The 19,619-nt window shown below is 42.7% G+C and overlaps 1 protein-coding gene and 1 pseudogene across 1 annotated transcript in view; one reads left to right on the top strand and one right to left on the bottom strand.

Moving 5' to 3' along the window:
• The first annotated feature begins 614 nt into the window (after window positions 1-614).
• PDE8A (phosphodiesterase 8A) overlaps window positions 615-19,619 on the top strand; it is a 136,075-nt gene continuing 117,070 nt past the window's right edge. Inside the window, exon 1 of the mRNA XM_030878527.2 lies at window positions 615-917. Within this exon, the coding sequence (XP_030734387.1) occupies window positions 705-917 (213 nt within the window). The 5' untranslated portion in view covers window positions 615-704. The remainder of the gene's footprint in view (window positions 918-19,619) is intronic.
• Window positions 14,737-14,846, bottom strand: LOC115864735 (U5 spliceosomal RNA; annotated as a pseudogene).

Raw genomic sequence — 19,619 nt, 5'->3', positions numbered from 1 at the left:
GCCGCTCCGCCCGCAGCTCCCGGGTGAGCGCCGCCGCTTCAGTGCTTCTCGACGGCACGGCTTCAGATCCGACTGGAGCCGAGGTCTCTCCTTCCCTACCCGGGCGGACGCTGCCTCGCCGCCCCGACCGGCTTCCTCCGGCCCCTACCCCTCAACGGCGAGAGATCTAGGCTAGCTTTCTCCGCCACCAGCCCTGGGACCAGGAGCATTTATATATTCGCGGAGCGGCGTGGGTGCCCGAGCCTCGAGAGTCGGCTGCTAAAGCGCCGCGGAGCGGGAACGGGGCGGTGAGCGGGCGCAGCAGGAAACTCACCTCCCTCGGGGGTCGTGCCGCCCCACGGCGCGGACTCGCCTGCTCTCGGGTCGGGAGAGCTCAAATCTCCTCCCCCGAAATTCCCCGGAAGCGCGGCGCGGCCAAGGCGAGCGCGGCGATGTAAGGGAGGAGGCTAACGGCTCCTGCTTCAGGAAGGGCACGTTCGGAGGGGCGGCCGCGGTGCGCTGCCCGCCCCACCGCCCCCTCCCCACCGGCCCCTCCCCACCGCCGCAGCTGCTGCTCCCGCACTGCGATAAAAGGTGCGGCCGCACTTCCTGGCGCGAGACCGGCGCTCGCCGCCGCCCGCTCAGGCGGCTGCGAGGCGCCGGGCTGGCCGTTTACTGACCGTTTCGCGGCTACCCGCCAGCGTGTCGGCGACGCCGCCTCCAGCATGGGCTGTGCCCAGAGCATCCACGCTTCCGAGAGCCGGGTGGTGTACCACGGCGGCAACGAGGCCGAGGACGCGCCGGGCCCCGCGGCGCCGCCGTTGCAGCCCGGCGGGCCGCGCCTCCCACCCGGCCAGACGACGACCGCATCGGCCCGGTCCTGCGGCTCCAGCCTCGTGGAGTCCGAGTCAAGCGTTGGCAGCAGCAACGGCAGCACGGTAAGGGGTGCCGGGCGGGCAGGGGCTTCGAGGCTTTGGTCCGCGGTGAAATTCGGGCTCCGTGGCGCGGCAGGTTTCCCACAGGGACGGGTGGGGCTCCCTCCCGGGCCGCGGTGCCCTGTCGCCCGGCTTTGGATGACTTTGACGGACGCCAGCGGGCCGTCTTGCCAGGGCAGCGACTGGAGGCGGACCAACCCTAGTCCTGGGCACCGTGCTTAGTAGAGTTGTGCTTAGGACGCCTTCCGAGCCGCGGCTTCGGTCCCTGGGACACATCCGACCCGACGTGTCGAGCAGGAGGGACCTCTGTGAACTTGACCCAGGCTCTTGAATCCATTACCTCCCAAACAGCGGGTACAGAGGAACACCGCCCCCCTCCCCCCCCCGACACCAGCCCAGGATATTCTGGCGCGACCCTGAACGTTAAGTCAGTGTGAACTTTGTTCCTTTGGTTCTCGTGGTGGAAAGGGAAGGCCGGCTGGCACTGTGAAGCCGGGGTACTGGACCCTACCACCGTGTTGCGTTTTCCCTCTGTCAGCTTTGCACAAGCATGCAGTTGCAGTTTTCCATTTTCTTTGGGACTATTAAAATGTAATCTGGAACATCAGCTTTGCTTCATTGCACATGTATTTGAGGTTCACTTTCATTAGCATGCATGTTGTACCTGAAGCATATGTAATTAGAAAATAGTATCAGAAACGCGATTTTTGAAGCGTTCAGCAGAACAAAGTTAATTTTTTATTAAGCGGTCTTACTGGGACAGTTTGTGACTGTGTTTTTAAATTGCATGTCTTCTCCAGCGCCTATTGCCTTGGCTATGTTTTGTCAGAGTTTCTGGGCTTAGTCTTTGTTAAGGTTTTCTAAAGGGAAGGTATTTTTCCTTTTTAGAAAAAGGAAAACAATGTTCATGAAGGCAGACTGCAGCAGCTTTCGGGTTCTCTGATTTGAAATGTTAGAGCTGGAATTCACGCGTTGGTTTATGTGTTATTAAACTAGGGGAAAATATTCCTGTATGAATGGCTGCAGATTGTTGAGGATCATCCCTCTGGTTGCTGCTGTGTTTTAAGAGTCATTTGCAAAACTGTCTTGATTTTCTTGCTTATTGAGTACTGCTAGACCTCCCAAATTAGAGGGATAGAAATTGGTTCATTTTCTGTCTTAAATTACTAGCAGTCATCGTGCCTTTTCTATAAAAGTGAAAAGTCTTTTTCAGTGTTGCATAACACAGATGAAGTGATTTCTCCCCCTGTCTTGCGCTATCTGAAAATTCAAATTTATTCTGATGATCAGATTTGGATTCCTTCTCCTACAGAGTCTTTGTAGAAACCTGTGATAGTTTTAAACTATTAACCTAAGCTGCTCTTAATGTCACTGTAATGCTTGTATGTTAAGCTACCTAACTGGCTTAAAAAAAAAAAAAGACGTCACAGGTGAAGTTGAATATGGAAGCTTTAACAGCTTTCAAGTGTTTGACCCAAATCTGATATTGGTTATCTTGCATTAAGTAGTATTAAACTTTTAGTCACTAACGCAGCTTTTTAAGAAAGAGTCCTGGGTCCTGGGTCTCGAATTCACCCAGGTGTCTTGTAAGCATTTCCAGTGTAGCAGCTTGCTCTTCTGCCATCCACATTGCCTAGAGGTCCCCTGTGTTTCTAAGAGTCTCAAGTATTCTGCCCATTGTCAGACCATTGTCTTGAGTTGGGGTCCAGAAAAATACATTCATCATTACAGTGCTTAATCCACTGGTATGCGTATAGTGGTGCTAAATAAATGTTTGTTGAGTTTTATTTTTGTTGTTAACTGAAGAAACTTTTTCAGTCCCTGGAATTGGATTCCATGAAACCTCCAATGTAGGCTTTAAGGTTAGGTTTTTTAGGAGGAGGAGTCAAATTATAAATAACCCCACAACCATAGAAATAATAGTCCCATGCTTGTTATTCATGAACTATATATGTTGATACCACATCTCAGTTACAGATATTTGTAATTAGGCATATCAGATAATAGAGGTAAATATCAGCATTTTTTTAGTTCAGTATTTTTTCTTTAAGGAAATGAATCTTGAAATTAAGATATTCAATATACTTTGGAAATTTAAAAACCCATGTTTAGGGAAGATAAGTTTTCAGCAGTTTAGCAAAGTCAAATTATTGTATAATGAATTTGAATTCCTTTATATTAACATATCAAGATCCAATTTTAGTTCATTAAAAATATTTTTCTTAAAAATATATTAAGTTAGCTTATTGTTGAGTGAATTCCAGTCAGAAATTCATTGGGGAAGTTTTTGTATTTCTGTAGCATATAGTAAACTCCAGTTCATCAGAATGCTTGGGAGTTGATAATCAATTGCGTTCTCCGATTAATCATCCCCTACACCTGTAGCGTATCCCACATGTGTTCCATGAAGCAATTTGTGGACTGTTAATAAGTATTAAATGAGTAAAGTGTCCGTGGTCAAATTAGTTTGGGAATTACTGGCTCAGACTAAGTTTGGCAGATTTCTTTCATACAGGATTTGTCAGAAAGCTTAATTTCCTAAAATGCACTGTGAATCTCCAAGTGGTGTTTAGAGTGTGCAACATTTCCCAAACGTGTTTGATTATGGAGCCCATTTGTTGAGGTATATCTTAGGCCACATGTTAAGACACGATTCCTAACATGAGATACCGATATTCAAAGTACAAGAAATGTACTCAACAGTAAAACTCAATAAACATAATCTGCTTCTTAATGATTCCAAAGGTACTTTAGGATCTTGTAATACATTAGACTGGGTCATCTTTATGAACGTATTTAAGTATTACTAAAAAATACTCTGGCTGTTTATCCATTTCAGGAGTTATAGTCTATGTGGTTACAGATAATGAATGCTGTGTTCAGTTTGAACACTTACAGTTTTGTATCAGGATGCACTCTAAACTGTAACATTTAATATTTTCTTGTCAGTCTTTAGATTTACTCCGTTTTCCCTTTCCTTAGCTAGGACTTTGAGTTGCCCTTGAAAGATTTATGTGAGTATCCGAGGAGACCCTACGCTCACCCTCCCTCCCTTTTTGCGAACACCTAGTGCACGGCTGAAGACGGATGCCCTCCCCACCGTGTGTCACTGATCAGCTCTGTGAGGGGCAGTCACGTCTGTTTTGTTCCCTGCTGTGTCCCCCCACACATTAGGCCTTCCACAAACATTGGTTGAATTGGAGAATTGTGTGGACTAGACAGCCAGCCCATATAAAGGAGAAATAGAAACCAGTTTTAACTAGAGTGGAGGCTGTAGAATTTAGATTTGGTTTTTGGAAGTCTCTGGTACTGCTCTTTCAGAGCATTTGTGCTCAGAGAATAATGTATTTCCACCCTGGTAAGCCCAGTAGATTTCCCTATAGAGATTTAAGGATTAGTGCAGCTGGGTGGGCAGAACACAACAGGTGTCAGAGGATGGCGTGGTCACACGCTAACCTCTAACCAGGGGTTACTGCCTTCAGCTCTCAGACCGATTCTCCATTTGTCTATCTCTAGTATTTGCTTGTGTCATTTTTTTCCCCCACGTAGTTTTCTCTTATTTTTCACCACCTTCCCCTTCCTCCTAGTCTTCCTCCCTCCTTTTCCCTGCCAGCCCACCATCCTCCACAAAACTGGTGAAATTACCCACCCTAGTCCACCAAAGTTTAGTGGTTTCTTGGTGTTTCCTAGCTATGGAATAAAATTTGTTGCCTGCTCTTGACATACAGCGTGGATTAATCAAATTTTTATATTTTCCTAAAAGAAAGTGAATTTTTCTTTGTGTGTGACCTGAGTGACCCCCACCCCTGCAACTAGGGGTCACCGGCCCTTCATAGATGATTGGAGTTACTGAAAGTTTCCCTGTGAAAGTGTGGTTGAGAAAATGAGACCCAACTTTCTGTTCCTGAAATAGTGACTATAATTTTATCTTGAGCTCATGGGCTGTGAGTTCTGTCATCACTGTGTTCTTATGCCTTTTGGTATATAGAATCTCATTATCTTGCCAGGCCTAGCTATAAAGATAACTGCTTTTAAAATTTTTCTGGAATGCCTATTATATACATAAAGTGCTTTGTATTTTATATCTATCTATCTATCTATCTATATATATATTTAGTGCTTAATATCATTGCCACTATAACTCTAAGTTTGGTTCTTAAGAGTGATGTTATGAATGTCACAGCTCTATCGGCTCAGACCTGCCCTGGGCTGGCCCTGGCCCTATCCTTGCTGAAGTGAGTGTTGGGATGGGACCTGTGGTCCCTTCTGGCACAAATGTTCCCTGTGAAGTGGCTTATGACACTGGTTTTCCCTTGGACGGCTTGCCTGTTTGGATTGAGTTCTTCAGTAAGGGAAGGTTTGTGATGTGAGACCGCAGGGTGAGGCAGACATCTCAGAATAACCTAAAATGCCTTAATGGGCAGAGTATTTTTAAAAATTAACATAAAAAGAAATCAAAGAACAGAGGGAGAAGTTGCTTAGGACATGAGTAAGCCCTTGGTGGTATCCAAAGTCAGTGGCTTCAGCCTGGTTTCTCAACACAGTGGGATGGTAGGAGGCATTGGACTCTGAAGTTCTTAGAAAGTAGACTGTTCATATGAGTAATATCCCCCTTTCCTTGATGCCTCCTACGTGGTAGGCACTGTGCTGGATGCCTTTCAGATATAATCTCCTTTCAACCCTGTGAGGTGGCTAGTGTCATTTCCCTTTTGCAGATAAGGCGCCAGAGGTTAGAAACTCACCCAAGGCCATACATTAAGCTGGGATTCAAAGCCATTGCTCCTGGTGCTTACCTCCTGGCTTGTTGCTCTGAGAACCACCTGTCTCTATTACATCTACCATTCTGTGGCCTTCTGCTAGGCAACAGACATCGCAGGTCCACCTGGGTTTTAAGCAGGCATCCTGACTTCCTGGGGCAGTTGGTTCCAGGCCTACCTTAGGTTCCCATGTTTGTGGAAGTCGCAGCCATATTCAGCCCTATCCCAGTTAACTCCTCAAGTAAGGCATTTTGTGAGGCCCTCTGATCTGTCCTCTTCACTCTCTAAAATGAGTTGGCAGGCATCCCTCAGGGGTACTTTTTCCTCTCCCTCGTGCTCAGGCTGCAGGTAGCCTTCCTTAGCCAGGACCTCCGTAGGAGCCAGCCTGGAGTGCAGCCCCTCGCCCCCTTCTTCTGCCCACAGTTCTGCACATACATATCCTCCCAGACTTAGGCCCAGCTGAAGTCTTTCTTGAGGCCCTGGTTATACTTGCACTCTCTTTCCCCTGCTCTTGGGACTTTCTCCTATAGCCCTTGTGGGCTCGGTTTTCTCTTTTGAGCCTCCGGCTGGATTATAGGCCACTTAAGGGCAAGGACTGTGTCCTAGTTTCATTACGGTTCCCCAAGTGTTTCGCACACTAAGTAAATGTTCGGGTAAATACACCAGTCTCTAAGGCTGAAAGGGCTTTTATTCATATTCCACGGGTCTATCTCACCTGTTTAAATTTAACCAAAATTATTGGAGTGTGTTGTTAAATGTTTTAATAAAAAGCCAAAATACCCTGAAGCCAGTGATTCATCTGTGGAGGGATTAGTAAAGCTTTTGCCTCTCATTTTGGCCGTGTCAGGGTTGAGCAGTGTTCCTGGGTCTCGTCCTTCTCTTCTACTTTTGTTCTGCTCTGGTAAGAAGAGTGGTGGAATATCTTGTCAGAGAGCTGTTTTGACAAGTTTTGTGTTGCAGTTTCTTAGCTACAGGCCTCGTATGCAGTTTGTCCATCTATATAGACAGGAAGGATATCACAGATTTCCCCAGACTTTGGGGATGGCCTCAAAGAACTCAGCAAGGGGGGCTTGCCAGTTCTTTTATTCTGTGTGGGTTGGAAGCACACCTTCAGTCTGTTGAGTTCATGCTCATTTACTGTCTGCGTGCCTCTCCCTTTCGTGTCCTGCTAGTGTAAGTACAACAGCTGCTTCAGCCTTGTCACTCTGCTCATGGGACAAGCAAAGGGCTGGTGGCACATCAGCAGTTTCCACGTGGTCTTCAAATGTTTGCGGTTGCCGGCAGGTCCCTCGTGAGGTGTGTTTGAAAGAACGGAGGTGGAGGAGCCGGAGGTGTTTGTTTTTAAGTCCAGCACTGTGAGGTACCAGCTGTGTAATATTTGGCAAGTTCTGATCCTAAGTTTTCTCAAGCATAAAATGAGACTAGAATACCTGGGTTTTGGTGAGGATCACTTAAAATAATCTGTGTGAAAGTGTTTTGTAAACTCCAAAGCACCAGTACATATAAGGATTGATCTTTTTCTTTCAGTTACCTTTTTCAAAGGCAAACTTTGCTCCAATATATATGCTTCTTTTTGTTTTTTTGCTAAATTTTTTTTAAGATTTTTGTTTTTTGATGTGGACCATTTTTAAAGTCTTTATTGAATTTATTGCAACATCGCTTCTGTTTTATGTTTTGGTTTTTGGACTGCGAGGCATGTGGGATCTTAGCTCCCCGACCAGGGATCAAACCCACACCACTTGCTTTGGAAGGCAAAGTCTTAACCACTGGACCATCAGGGAAGTCCCTATCTGCTTATTTTTTAAAGCACATCTCTTCCTTTTTAAAATATATTTTTGTCTTTTCCCTAATTACCTACCACCTAGATTCTGCTGTTAACACTTTCTTTTATTTGCTTTACCACTTCTCTCTATCCCTTTATCCACCCAGAAATCCATTTTACTTTTGGAGTCATTTCCAAGTAAGTTCCACATATCAGTATACGTGACTCCTGAACACTTCAGTATGCATATCACCTAGAATTAAAAATTTACCTTTTTTTTTTTTTGTACAAGTGTGTATGCTCGTGTAATGCAAATCTCTGTCAGGATACAGAATATTACCATCACCCCAGAAAGTTCTCTGTGTTCCTCTTGCATTCCTAACCCCACCCACTAACAACCACAGGTTTTTTTTTTTTAACATCTTTATTGGAGTATAATTGCTTTACAACGGTGTGTTAGTTTCTACTTTATAACAAAGTGAATCAGTTATACATATACATATGTTCCCATATGTCTTCCGTCTTGTGTCGCCCACCCTCCCTATCCCACCCTTCTAGGTGGTCACAAACCACCGAGCTGATCTCCCTGTGCTATGCGGCTGCTTCCCACTAGCTATCTATTTTACGTTTGGTAGTGTATATATGTCCATGCCACTCTCTCGCTTTGTCACAGCTTACCCTTCCCCCTCCCCATATCCTCAAGTCCATTCTCTAGTAGGTCTGTGTCTTTATGCCTGTCTTACCCCTAGGTTCTTCATGACATTTTTTTTTCTTAACTTCCATATATATGTGTTAGCATACGGTATTTGTCTTTCTCTTTCTGACTTACTTCACTCTGTATGACAGACTCTAGGTTCATCCACCTCATTACAAATAGCTCAATTTCGTTTCTTTTTATGGCTGAGTAATATTCCATTGTATATATGTGCCACATCTTCTTTATCCATTCATTTGTCAATGGACACTTAGGTTGTTTCCATTTCCATCTCCTGGCTATTGTAAATAGAGCTGCAATGAACACTTTGGTACATGACTCTTTTCGAATTATGGTTTTCTCAGGGTATATGCCCAGTAGTGGGATTGCTGGGTCATATGGTAGTTCTATTTGTAGTTTTTTAAGGAACCTCCATACTGTTCTCCATAGTGGCTGTACCAATTCACGTTCCCACCAGCAGTGCAAGAGTGTTCCCTTTTCTCCACACCCTCTCCAGCATTTATTGTTTGTAGATTTTTTGATGATGGCCATTCTGACTGGTGTGAGATGATATCTCATTGTAGTTTTGATTTGCATTTCTCTAATGATTAATGATGTTGAGCATTGCTTTCACGTGTTTGTTGGTAGTCTGTATGTCTTCTTTGGAGAAAGGTCTATTTAGGTCTTCTGCCCATTTTTGGATTGGGTTGTTTGTTTTTTTGTTATTGAGCTGCATGAGCTGCTTCTAAATTTTGGAGATTAATCCTTTGTCAGTTGCTTTATTTGCAAATATTTTCTCCGATTCTAAGGGTTGTCTTTTGGTCTTGTTTATGGTTTCCTTTGCTGTGCAAAAGGTTTGGAATTTCATTAGGTCCCATTTGTTTATTTTTGTTTTTATTTCCATTTCTCTAGGAGGTGGGTCAAAAAGGATCTTGCTGTGATTTATGTCATAGAGTGTTCTGCCTATGTTTTCCTCTAAAAGTTTGATAGTTTCTGGCCTTACATTTAGGTCTTTAATCCATTTTGAGCTTATTTTTGTCTATGGTGTTAGGGAGTGATCTAATCTCATACTTTTACATGTACCTGTCCAGTTTTCCCAGCACCACTTATTGAAGAGGCTGTCCTTTCTCCACTGTACATTCCTGCCTCCTTTATCAAAGATAAGGTGACCATATGTGCGTGGGTTTATCTCTGGGCTTTCTATCCTGTTCCATTGATCTATATTTCTGTTTTTGTGCCAGTACCATACTGTCTTGATTACTGTAGCTTTGTATTATAGTCTGAAGTCAGGGAGCCTGATTCCTCCAGCTCCGTTTTTCGTTCTCAAGATTGCTTTGGCTATTCGGGGTCTTTTGTGTTTCCATACAAATTGTGAAATTTTTTGTTCTAGTTCTGTGAAAAATGCCAGTGGTAGTTTGATAGGGATTGCATTGAATCTGTAGATTGCTTTGGGTAATAGAGTCATTTTCACAATGTTGATTCTTCCAATCCAAGAACATGGTATATCTCTCTCCATCTATTTATATCATCTTTAATTTCTTTCATCAGTGTCTTATAATTTTCTGCATACAGGTCTTTTGCCTCCTTAGGTAGGTTTATTCCTAGATATTTTATTCTTTTTGTTGCAGTGGTAAATGGGAGTGTTTGCTTGATTTCACTTTCAGATTTTTCATCCTTAGTGTATAGGAATGCCAGAGATTTCTGTGCATTAATTTTGTATCCTGCTACTTTACCAAATTCATTGATTAGCTCTAGTAGTTTTCTGGTAGCATCTTTAGGATTCTCTATGTATAGTATCATGTCATCTGCAAACAGTGACAGCTTTACTACTTCTTTTCCGATTTGGATTCCTTTTATTTCCTTTCCTTCTTTGATTGCTGTGGCTAAAACTTCCAAAACTATGTTGAATAAGAGTGATGAGAGTGGGCAACCTTGTCTCGTTCCTGATCTTAGTGGAAATGGTTTCAGTTTTTCACCATTGAGGACGATGTTGGCTGTGGGCTTGTCATATATGGCCTTTATTATGTTGAGGAATGTTCCTCTATGCCTACTTTCTGCAGGGTTTTTATCATAAATGGGTGTTGAATTTTGTCAAAAGCTTTCTCTGCATCTATTGAGATGATCATATGGTTTTTCTCCTTCAGTTTGTTAATATGGTGTATCACATTGATTGATTTGCATATATTGAAGAATCCTTGCATTTCTGGAATAAACCCCACTTGATCATGGTGTATGATCCTTTTAATGTGCCTTTGGATTCTGTTTGCTAGTATTTTGTTGAGGATTTTTGCATCTATGTTCATCAGTGATATTGGCCTGTAGTTTTCTTTCTTTGTGGCATCCTTGTCTGGTTTTGGTATCAGAGTGATGGTGGCCTCGTAGAATGAGTTTGGGAGTGTTCCTCCCTCTGCTATATTTTGGAAGAGTTTGTGAAGGATAGGTGTTAGCTCTTCTCTAAATGTTTGATAGAATTTGCCTGTGAAGCCATCTGGTCCTGGGCTTTTGTTTGTTGGAAGATTTTTAATCACAGTTTCAATTTCAGTGCTTGTGATTGGTCAGTTCATATTTTCTATTTCTTCTTGATTCAGTCTTGGCAGGTTGTGCATTTCTAAGAACTTGTCCATTTCTTCCAGGTTGTCCATTTTATTGGCATAGAGTTGCTTGTAGTAATCTCTCATGATCTTTTGTATTTCTGCAGTGTCACTTGTTACTTCTTTTTCATTTCTAATTCTGTTGATTTGAGTCTTCTCCCTTTTTTTCTTGAGGAGTCTGGCTAATGGTTTATCAATTTTGTTTATCTTCTCAAAGAACCAGCTTTTAGTTTTATTGATCTTTGCTATCGTTTCCTTTATTTCTTTTTCATTTATTTCTGATCTGATTTTTATGATTTCTTTCCTTCTGCTAACTTTGGGGTTTTTTTGTTCTTCTTTCTCTAATTGCTTTAGGTGCAAGGTTAGGTTGTTTGTTCGAGATGTTTCCTGTTTCTTAAGGTAGAGTTGTATTGCTATAAACTTCCCTCTTAGAACTCCTTTTGCTGCATCCTATAGGTTTTGGGTCATCGTGTTTCCCTTGTCATTTGTTTCTAGGTATTTTTTGATTTCCTCTTTGAGTTCTTCGGTGATCACTTCATTATTAAGTAGTGTATTGTTTAGCCTCCATGTGTTTGTATTTTTTACAGATCTTTTCCTGTAATTGATATCTAGTCTCATAGCATTGTGGTCGGAAAAGATACTTGATACAATATCAGTTTTCTTAAATTTACCAAGGCTTGATTTGTGACCCAAGATATGATCTATCCTGGAGAATGTTCCATGAGCACTTGAGAAAAATGTGTATTCTGTTGTTTTTGGATGGAATGTCCTATGAATATCAATTAAGCCTATCTTGTTTAATGTATCATTTAAAGCTTCTGTTTCCTTATTTATTTTCTTTTTGGATGATCTGTCCATTGGTGAAAGTGGGGTGTTAAAGTCCCCTAGTATGAATGTGTTACTGTCGATTTCCCCTTTTATGGCTGTTAGTATTTGCCTTATGTATTGAGGTGCTCCTATGTTGGGTGCATAAATATTTACAATTGTCATATCTTATTCTTGGATTGATCCCTTGATCTTTATGTAGTGTCCTTCTTTGTCTACAACCACAGTTTTTTTTTCCCATTGTAAATTATTTTTGCCTGTTCTAGGTGTCATATAAATAGAATCTTAAAGAATGTATTCTTTTGTGTAAGGCTTTTTTCATTCAGCGTAGTATTTTTTTTTATAAATTTATTCATTTATTTATTTTTGGCTCAGTTGGGTCTTTGTTGCTGTGTGCAGGCTTTCTCTAGTTTCAGCGAGTGGGGGCTACTCCTTGTTGCGGTACATGGGCTTCTTATTGCGGTGGCTTCTCCTGTTTCAGAGGACGGGCTCTAGGCACGTGGGCTTCAGCAGCCGTGGCTCGAAGCGTCTAGAGCGCAGGCTCAGTAGTTGTGGCGGACGGGCTTAGGTGCTCCGCGGCATGTGGGATCTTCCCAGACCAGGGCTCGAACCCGTGTCTCCTGCATTGGCAGGCAGATTCTTAGCCACTGTGCCACCAGGGAAGCCCCAGCATAGTATTTTTGAGATTCATCTATGTTGCTTTTTTTTCTTGCTGAGTATTATTCTGTTGTGTGACTAGATCACAATTCACTTGTTCATTCTGTTGTTGAGGGATGGTAGGGCCGCTCTTAATTTTGGGCTATTAAGAATACAGCTGCTATGAATATTCTAGTATAAATCATAATGTGGGCATATGCTTTCATTTTTCTTGGGTAACTACCAAGAAGTAGAATTGCTGGGTCATAAGATAGCTATTATATTTAGCTTTTTAAGAAACTGCTTGACCTTTCTCCAGGGTTATACAATGCCACACTCCTGCCAACAGTATATGACAAAAATGTCGTTGGTCTACGTCCTTGCCACCGTTTGGTGTTATCAGTCTTTTAATTTAAGCATTTTGGTGGGTGTGTAGTGGTATCTCCTTGTGGTTTTGATTTTCATTTCCTTGATGGCTAATAATTTTGAGTATGTTTTCATGTGCTAATTGATTGTTTATATAACTTCCTTTTTGAAGTTTTTATTTTAACTGTTTTTTATTAAAAGGAAATATAAATGTTTTCATGATCTCTGGGTAGGGGAAGGACTTATTAAACAAGTTACACAAAGCAGTTACCATAAAGGAAAGGGTTAATAAATTCAACTAAGTTAAAATAAAGAACTTCTCATCAAAAGAGAGTGAAAAGGAAGGAAACCATAAACTGGAAGAAGATATTTGCAACACATAACACCAGTGAAGGATTGGTATCCAGAATAAATATAGAACTCTTACAGTAGATAAGAAAAGGACAGCCCAGTTGAAAAATACACAAAGACTCAGGGAGCTTATCAAAGAGGAAACCAAATGACCAATACATGTGTGAAAAGATGTCAGCCTCACTGGGGAAATGCAAATTAAAACCACAATGAAATAACATTTTACACCCACCAAATGGGCAAATGTTTAAAAGCCTGACAGTATTTTTGAGGAATTCTTCAACACTGTAAGTAAAAGCATAAATCGGTTGGAAAACCGATTGGAAAACCATTGTCATTACCAAGTAGAGTTAAACATGTGACCCTATGACCTTGCAATTTCAGTCCTAGAGACGCATATGTGTATTGAAACATGCATAAGAATGTTCATAGGAGCATTGCCTTTAATAGCAAACTTTCTGATAAAACCCAAATATCTCTCAGCAACATAATGGATGAATAAGTTGTGATATGCAAAGGAATGCTTTTCAGCTTTGAAAATGAATGGCTTAAAAAAAAAAAAAGAAGAGAAAATGAATGGCTTATAGGTACAGATATGAACATAGATCAATCTCAAAAACAATGTTGAAAGAAAGAACTTATAGAAGAATTTATAAAGTATAATTCTTTTTATTTAAAGTTTAATAGCTAAATCGTATGTTATATAGGAATATATGTGATGTACCTATAGATATTAAAACTATAAAGAAAACTAAAGAAATAATTACAATAAAATTCAGTTAGGCAGAGAAAGTTTATTTTACAGACTAAAATGATTAGCAGGTTAATTTGAGTGCCTAGTACAGAAGATACAGGATCCAAGCAGGAGGCCCTGCCCTCAGGGCAGAAAGAGTCCTCTCTGGAAGTGTGGGGCAGGCCTCTGACCTGGAAGTGAGGATGAGGCCTGAGGGATGGAGTGGGTGTTCTGAGAACTGGCAGGAGCTTGGTCTCAATTGGTCAGAAGGTGCAGAGGGAGGAAGGGAGGGAGGGGTTTGGCCTGGGCTAAGAAGACTGGGAGGACCTGGATGGGTAGAGAATGGGGGTGTGTATGGGGTGGGGGGGGGTTGCTGCCTTGTTCCACAAACAGCGAGGAGGTTGACCAGGGATAGGAGGGAAGGCTTGAAAGCCAGGTTAAGGAGTTTGAAGTCCATCCTGTAAACTTCAGAGAACTTTCATTTTCAGCACTGTAGTTACAGGATGAATGTATTTTATGAAGATTAAGTTTTAGGAGGAAAGTGCACTGGGTGGGGTAAGGAAAAGTTAGAGGCAGGGCATCACCCAGGGGGCTATCGTGGTGGTTCAGGCACAAGGTATGACCAGGTGTAACTAGGTAGTACAGTGGTTTGGGAAAGGAAGGAAGGAAGAGCTGGCAGGCTAGGGAATGGATTGGATTTGGGGAGTGAGGGATGAGGGAAGTGGAGGGTGACTCAGAGGTTGGGGTTTACCAGCTTAGAAGGACTGTGATAACATGCTCAATTTCTGCAGTGCCGTATAGTTGACTGGGCGCTATTTTTTTTTTTTTTAACTGAAGTATAGTTGATTTACAATGTTGTGTTGATTTACAATGCTGTGTTTTCTGGTATACAGCAAACTGATTTTATATATATATATATATATATACACACACACACACACATATATATTCTTTTTCATATCCTTTTCCATTGTAGTTTATTACAAGATAGTGAATATAGTTCCCTGTGATATACAGTAGAACCTAGTTGTTGATCTATTTTATATGTAGTAGTTTGTATCTGCTAATCCAGAACTCCTAATTTATCCCTCCCCCCTTCCCCTTTGGTAACAGTAAGTTTGTTTTCTAATGTCTGTGAGTCTCAGAATTGTTTCTCTCCATGGAAATCTTTAGTAAAAGGCGAAAGATTTATTTGATCTGAAGAGAAATCAGAGTATACTGAGTGCAATTTTTATACATCATCTCATTTGATGTTCACCAAACTCCTGTGAGGTAGGAAGGAGGGATTTTATTTTCCCTGTTGAAGACCTAAAAGAAGCAGAAATTTAAAGAGATCAAATGACTTGCCTAAGTTTGTGGTGACTGCTTACAGAAACAGGTCCACTATAATAGCATAGGGTAGAAGTCAGAGGAAAGAGAGGGAATTTTTAAAAGCCTTTCTTGTATCTTGGTTCTGGATTTATTTTATAAAAGTTAACTTTTATTACTTTTTCTCTTACAAAAGTAATGTTCATTTTAGAAAACTTGAAAAAGAAAAGGACCTTAAATTGCATAATCAGGAGATAGCTACTCATAAAATGGTAGTATGTTTCCTTCCATCCATGTAGATCACTTTAAATAACTGTAATTAAAAACTATTTTTTAAAATGGTTTTATTCTTTTAGTTCTAGGAAACATTTAATAGTTATTTCTTCAAATGTTGTCCCCCCCCTTCCATTTCCTCCTTCCCTTCTGCAGATTCCTCCAAATGATCGGATTTAGGCACATCTTTGATCTGTCCTCTGTATCTCTTCAGTTTTCTTTTACTTCCCATCTCTGTGCTATAGTCTGGGAGGGTTCTTTAGCTCACTCTCCTAGCTCATTGATTCATTCCTCAGGGTCTACTCAGCTATCTAGCCCTTTGAGTTTTTGTTTTTTAAATTTATTTTATTTTTGGCTGCACTTAGCCTTTGTTGCTGCGTGTGGGCTTTGCTCTAGTTGAGGCGAACAGTGGCTTCTCTTGTTGCGGAGCACGGGCTGTAGAGCGCAGGCTCAGTAGTTGTGGCACACGGGCTTAGTTGCTCCGCCGCATGTGGGATCTTCCCGGACTAGGGCTCGAACCCGTGTCCCCTGCATTGGCAGGCGGGTTCTTAACCACTGAGCCACCCTTTGAGTTTTTAAATTGGACAGTTTTTGTGTTCAAGATTTGTGGTGTGTTCTTTTTATAACTGCTTATTCATGGGTTTTTTTGTTTTGTTTTGTTACAGCATACTCGTTATCTTTTTAAGTATATTAATTATATACACTTTTTTTTTTTTTTGTGGAAAATAAACGGGTGCAGTGGTTTTCTGGCCTGTAAACCAAAAAACAGTTTTCAGTGCCAAAAGCTATGTTTGTCTTGAGAGGCCAAGAATATTTCTGCAACGTAGGACAGCTTCAGATCCCACATGAATCTCTCTGGTAATGGCACAGTTTTGGTTTGGGTTCACTTGTTTACAAGGCTAGCTTTGCTACAATGTCAAGTTTGCTTACTGTGCTCAGTTTTTTGCTGGAGTAAAATAACGTAGGCTGGCTGGAGAGGGTCTCTGGTCAGGGCTAGTAGGAATTGAACTTGTTCTTCCAGTGGGCAGTCTCTGGCCAATTGGAGCAGCGTGCCTGACCCATTGCCAGGCTCTAGAAAGCCCTGCGAGCGTGACACTTTCTCTGGGCCCTGGCTCTTCCCCACCAGGTTGCTTTGGAGTCAGTGGTTTCTAATCGGTGGCATGAAGGCTTTGCCCCGCTCCCAGTATTCTCAGCCTTCTCTACTACTCTAGAGCCAGGTTGCTAAAATGATCTACCTTCTTCTTATTTCTCCGTCATGAGGAAAATTTCTGGAATTTCTACCCTACCTAAGCTATTCTTCTGAAAAACATGTCTTCAGACCTTATTTCTCTGGTTCCTAGATAAGCTGATCCCACATGCAGACGTCTGAGACATCTGCTACCCTGCAAGCAGAGGTTCAGAGGAGGTGCAGGGTGATCAGATGCAGACCTGATTATGCCATTCTCTGCTTCAAACCCTCTGTGGCTTCCCACTGCCAGATTCAGACTCCTTTCCATGACCTCAAAGCCCAGCCTGGTGTACCTTCTGCCCGCTTCTCTAGCTTTATCCCATGCTTTTACAGACTGAATGCTTCAAATACTTACTTATACTTCTAGGCACTTAAAGACCTCTGGGCTTTTGACTGTGCAGTTTCCACGAAAGTGCTCTGCTGACACTTTCTCCCCAACTTAATCAGCAGAAATAGCAGAAGAACTTTGGCGAAGGTAGAGCTCTGTAGGAAGTATCTTGTGTCTGGAAAAAATGCCGTCAAATTTTTGTGTTTGTGAAATTCCATTACTAAAAAAAAAAAAAAGACAAGCCTAAGATGGGACGAAGGGTTCTAACTGTCGAGGTCATGCATGCTCAGAAGATGGAGAGGTCCCTATAGGCTGCGCTGGGGCAGCATTTACCCTCCTGCCTGTTTCACTGTGGCCCTGAGGGCCCGGGGAGTTGAAGGAGGTCGGAGAGAATGGATGTCCTAGGGAGCAGAGGAGCGTGCTGGTGGCTGATACAGCTTATCCTTGCTCACCTCCTGGAGGGGTCTGAGACTGCCGAACTGGTCTTTCCTTGGTGGGCCCCTGAAGAAGTCCCTTCATTACAAATGAAAGAGCATCTGGATTTGATGGTGCACTGCTGAGGGTCAGGTTGTGTGGGACAAACATGCTTTTTTCTCTGGTCAGCACCTATTTTCACCTGGCTGGTTCCACCTTGACTTACTGAAAACATGGGACACTAACCTGAAAATCAACTCAAATTGATCAAATGTAACAATAAAACCATCATGTATTGAATGTTTACTACATACCAGGTACTGTTCTAAGTACTTTATGTGTATTAACTAATTTAATCTTTAAGAAAACCCAGTGGGCTTGGTGTCACCCTAAAGGTTCACCTTTAAGAGTAAGAAAACTGAGGCAAGTGGGAGGCTTAACAATTTCCCCGAGGTTTCCTGGCTAGAAACTGGCAGCACCTGGATTCAATCCCAGTACACTGATTTCTGAGTCCATACTCGACATTGATACTTCTGTACTTTTCATTTTACTTTTGGAGATTTGTGAGATATTGTGAATTTTTTTGTTTATCTGTTTTTTGAGGCAATTTTCCTGATTCTGTTGGTCAGGATTCTTTTGATTGCAAGTTACATCAACCTAATCTAAACAAGCTGAGGCCCAAAGTGAAATCTGTGGGCCACCATGGCCTGGCTTACGTAACCAAACCATGGGAAGGACAGGGGTGTGCCTGCCTCTAGGCCACGTGAAACCAGGACCCTTCTCCATCTTTCCCTTTCCTGTGGTGTCATCTTCATTTTCTTGGGCTGCTGCTTTCTGCTCAGCAAGAAACAGTGCCCCCCAATAGCTCCTGGCCTCATATTTCACAGCTTCATTAATGGGGAGGGACTGAGCCTCTTCCTTTGATTCCAATTTGAGAGTCCCTGGGAAGAGCCAGGACAGCCTGGTTTGGAATACCTGCCTGCCCAGCGGCCCCTGGTGGCTTCTGTGATGAGCAACAGCTTTCACAGAAGTAGGTAGTTGGATGGGGAGCAGCTCTCAGAGGAAGGGGAGGGTGCTGGTCAGACAGATGGTAGCTGCCCCTGCACTGGGGTTCAGCCCAAGCCCCACAAATGCTTTTCAGCTTGAGAATTAATACTGCTTTTTATGTGTAATGACAGTTATTATTCCTAATTCTGACTCTGAGGCAGTTTGCACTCTCAGTTATCAGAGAAACTTTCCAGTAATTCTGTTTGCTAAGAGAAGAATGGATAACTTGTGGGAGATAACTTGTGGGAAAATTTCCACAAGTTTTGACATAGAAAGGGCTTTCCAGTTGACCCGCTTCCTTACTTGTGCATTCTGCCTAAAAGATACTTAGTGATGCTGTATTGCTCATTACGTCTCTTTTTATCCTGTGGTTTCATAACTATTACTTTTTCTATTCTGTTTTTGCATTCCAGTGGCAAGATCACTGCATTCTGTGTTTTTGTGTTTGTTTCGTCAGTTAACTGTATCTTGGGCAAGTCATCCAACCTTGTGGACCTTAATTCCTTCAACTGTTAGGATAGGCTGACTGTTGTAACAAACCCCCAAATATACAAAAGTCTCAACTTGAAAGAAGTTGCTCAGTCACGTGAAGTTTAAGATAGGTGTTCCTGATCAGTGGAGGACTCTTCTCTAAGTGGCGATTCAGGGACCAAGGCTCCTTCCATCTTGTGGCTCTGCCATCTTCAACACATGGCTCCCCAAGATCATTGTGCACGTCTGCACGGACAGCTTGCAGAAGGGGAAAGAGCATGAAGGACTGTGGGTGAGAGGTTTTTAGGGACCAGATCTGGAAATAGTCCTTGTCTGTTCCATTGGCCACTTGGCCACACCTGACCGCCCTGGAGGCTGGGAAATGTGATCCATCTGTATCTGTTTGTGCCCAGGAAGGAGAGGAACTGTCTTTGAACAGCCAGCCAGTCTCTACCACTTCTCTTTGGTAACTTTTGTAATTCTTCTCCTTTTCCCCTCTCCTGTGCATAGCAGTTGTGAAGTTTGGGTGGGATTGAGCCCACCTCCAGCGCCAGGGTGGTCCCTCATGTGCTTATTGCCACAGTTATTTATTCAGTAATAGATGCATAACCCAGGCCTAAGTCAGACAGGACATGAAGTCCTCTGGTCCCAGTCACTGGTTCAAAGGCAGGCATGTGATATGTCTCAATTGGACTGGAGTGGTTATGGGATAGATGTCCCCACCCCCACCCCACCCCCCAGTGAGGACAACGCCAGCTCCTGGGCAAGAACAAGCTCGGAGAATTGCAGAATCCCAGAGCCAGAGTCCCTACCGAACCTCTCCTGAGGCTCGAAAGATCTCACTCTGCACTTCGTGTTTGCATGAGTCGATAAATCGACTTTATCACACAATAATTTGAGGTTAATTTTCCTTACTTGCAG

Source organism: Globicephala melas, chromosome 2 (genome assembly GCF_963455315.2).
Source record: "Globicephala melas chromosome 2, mGloMel1.2, whole genome shotgun sequence".
Lineage (NCBI taxonomy): Eukaryota > Metazoa > Chordata > Mammalia > Artiodactyla > Delphinidae > Globicephala > Globicephala melas.
This window is presented reverse-complemented; position numbering and strand designations above follow the sequence as displayed.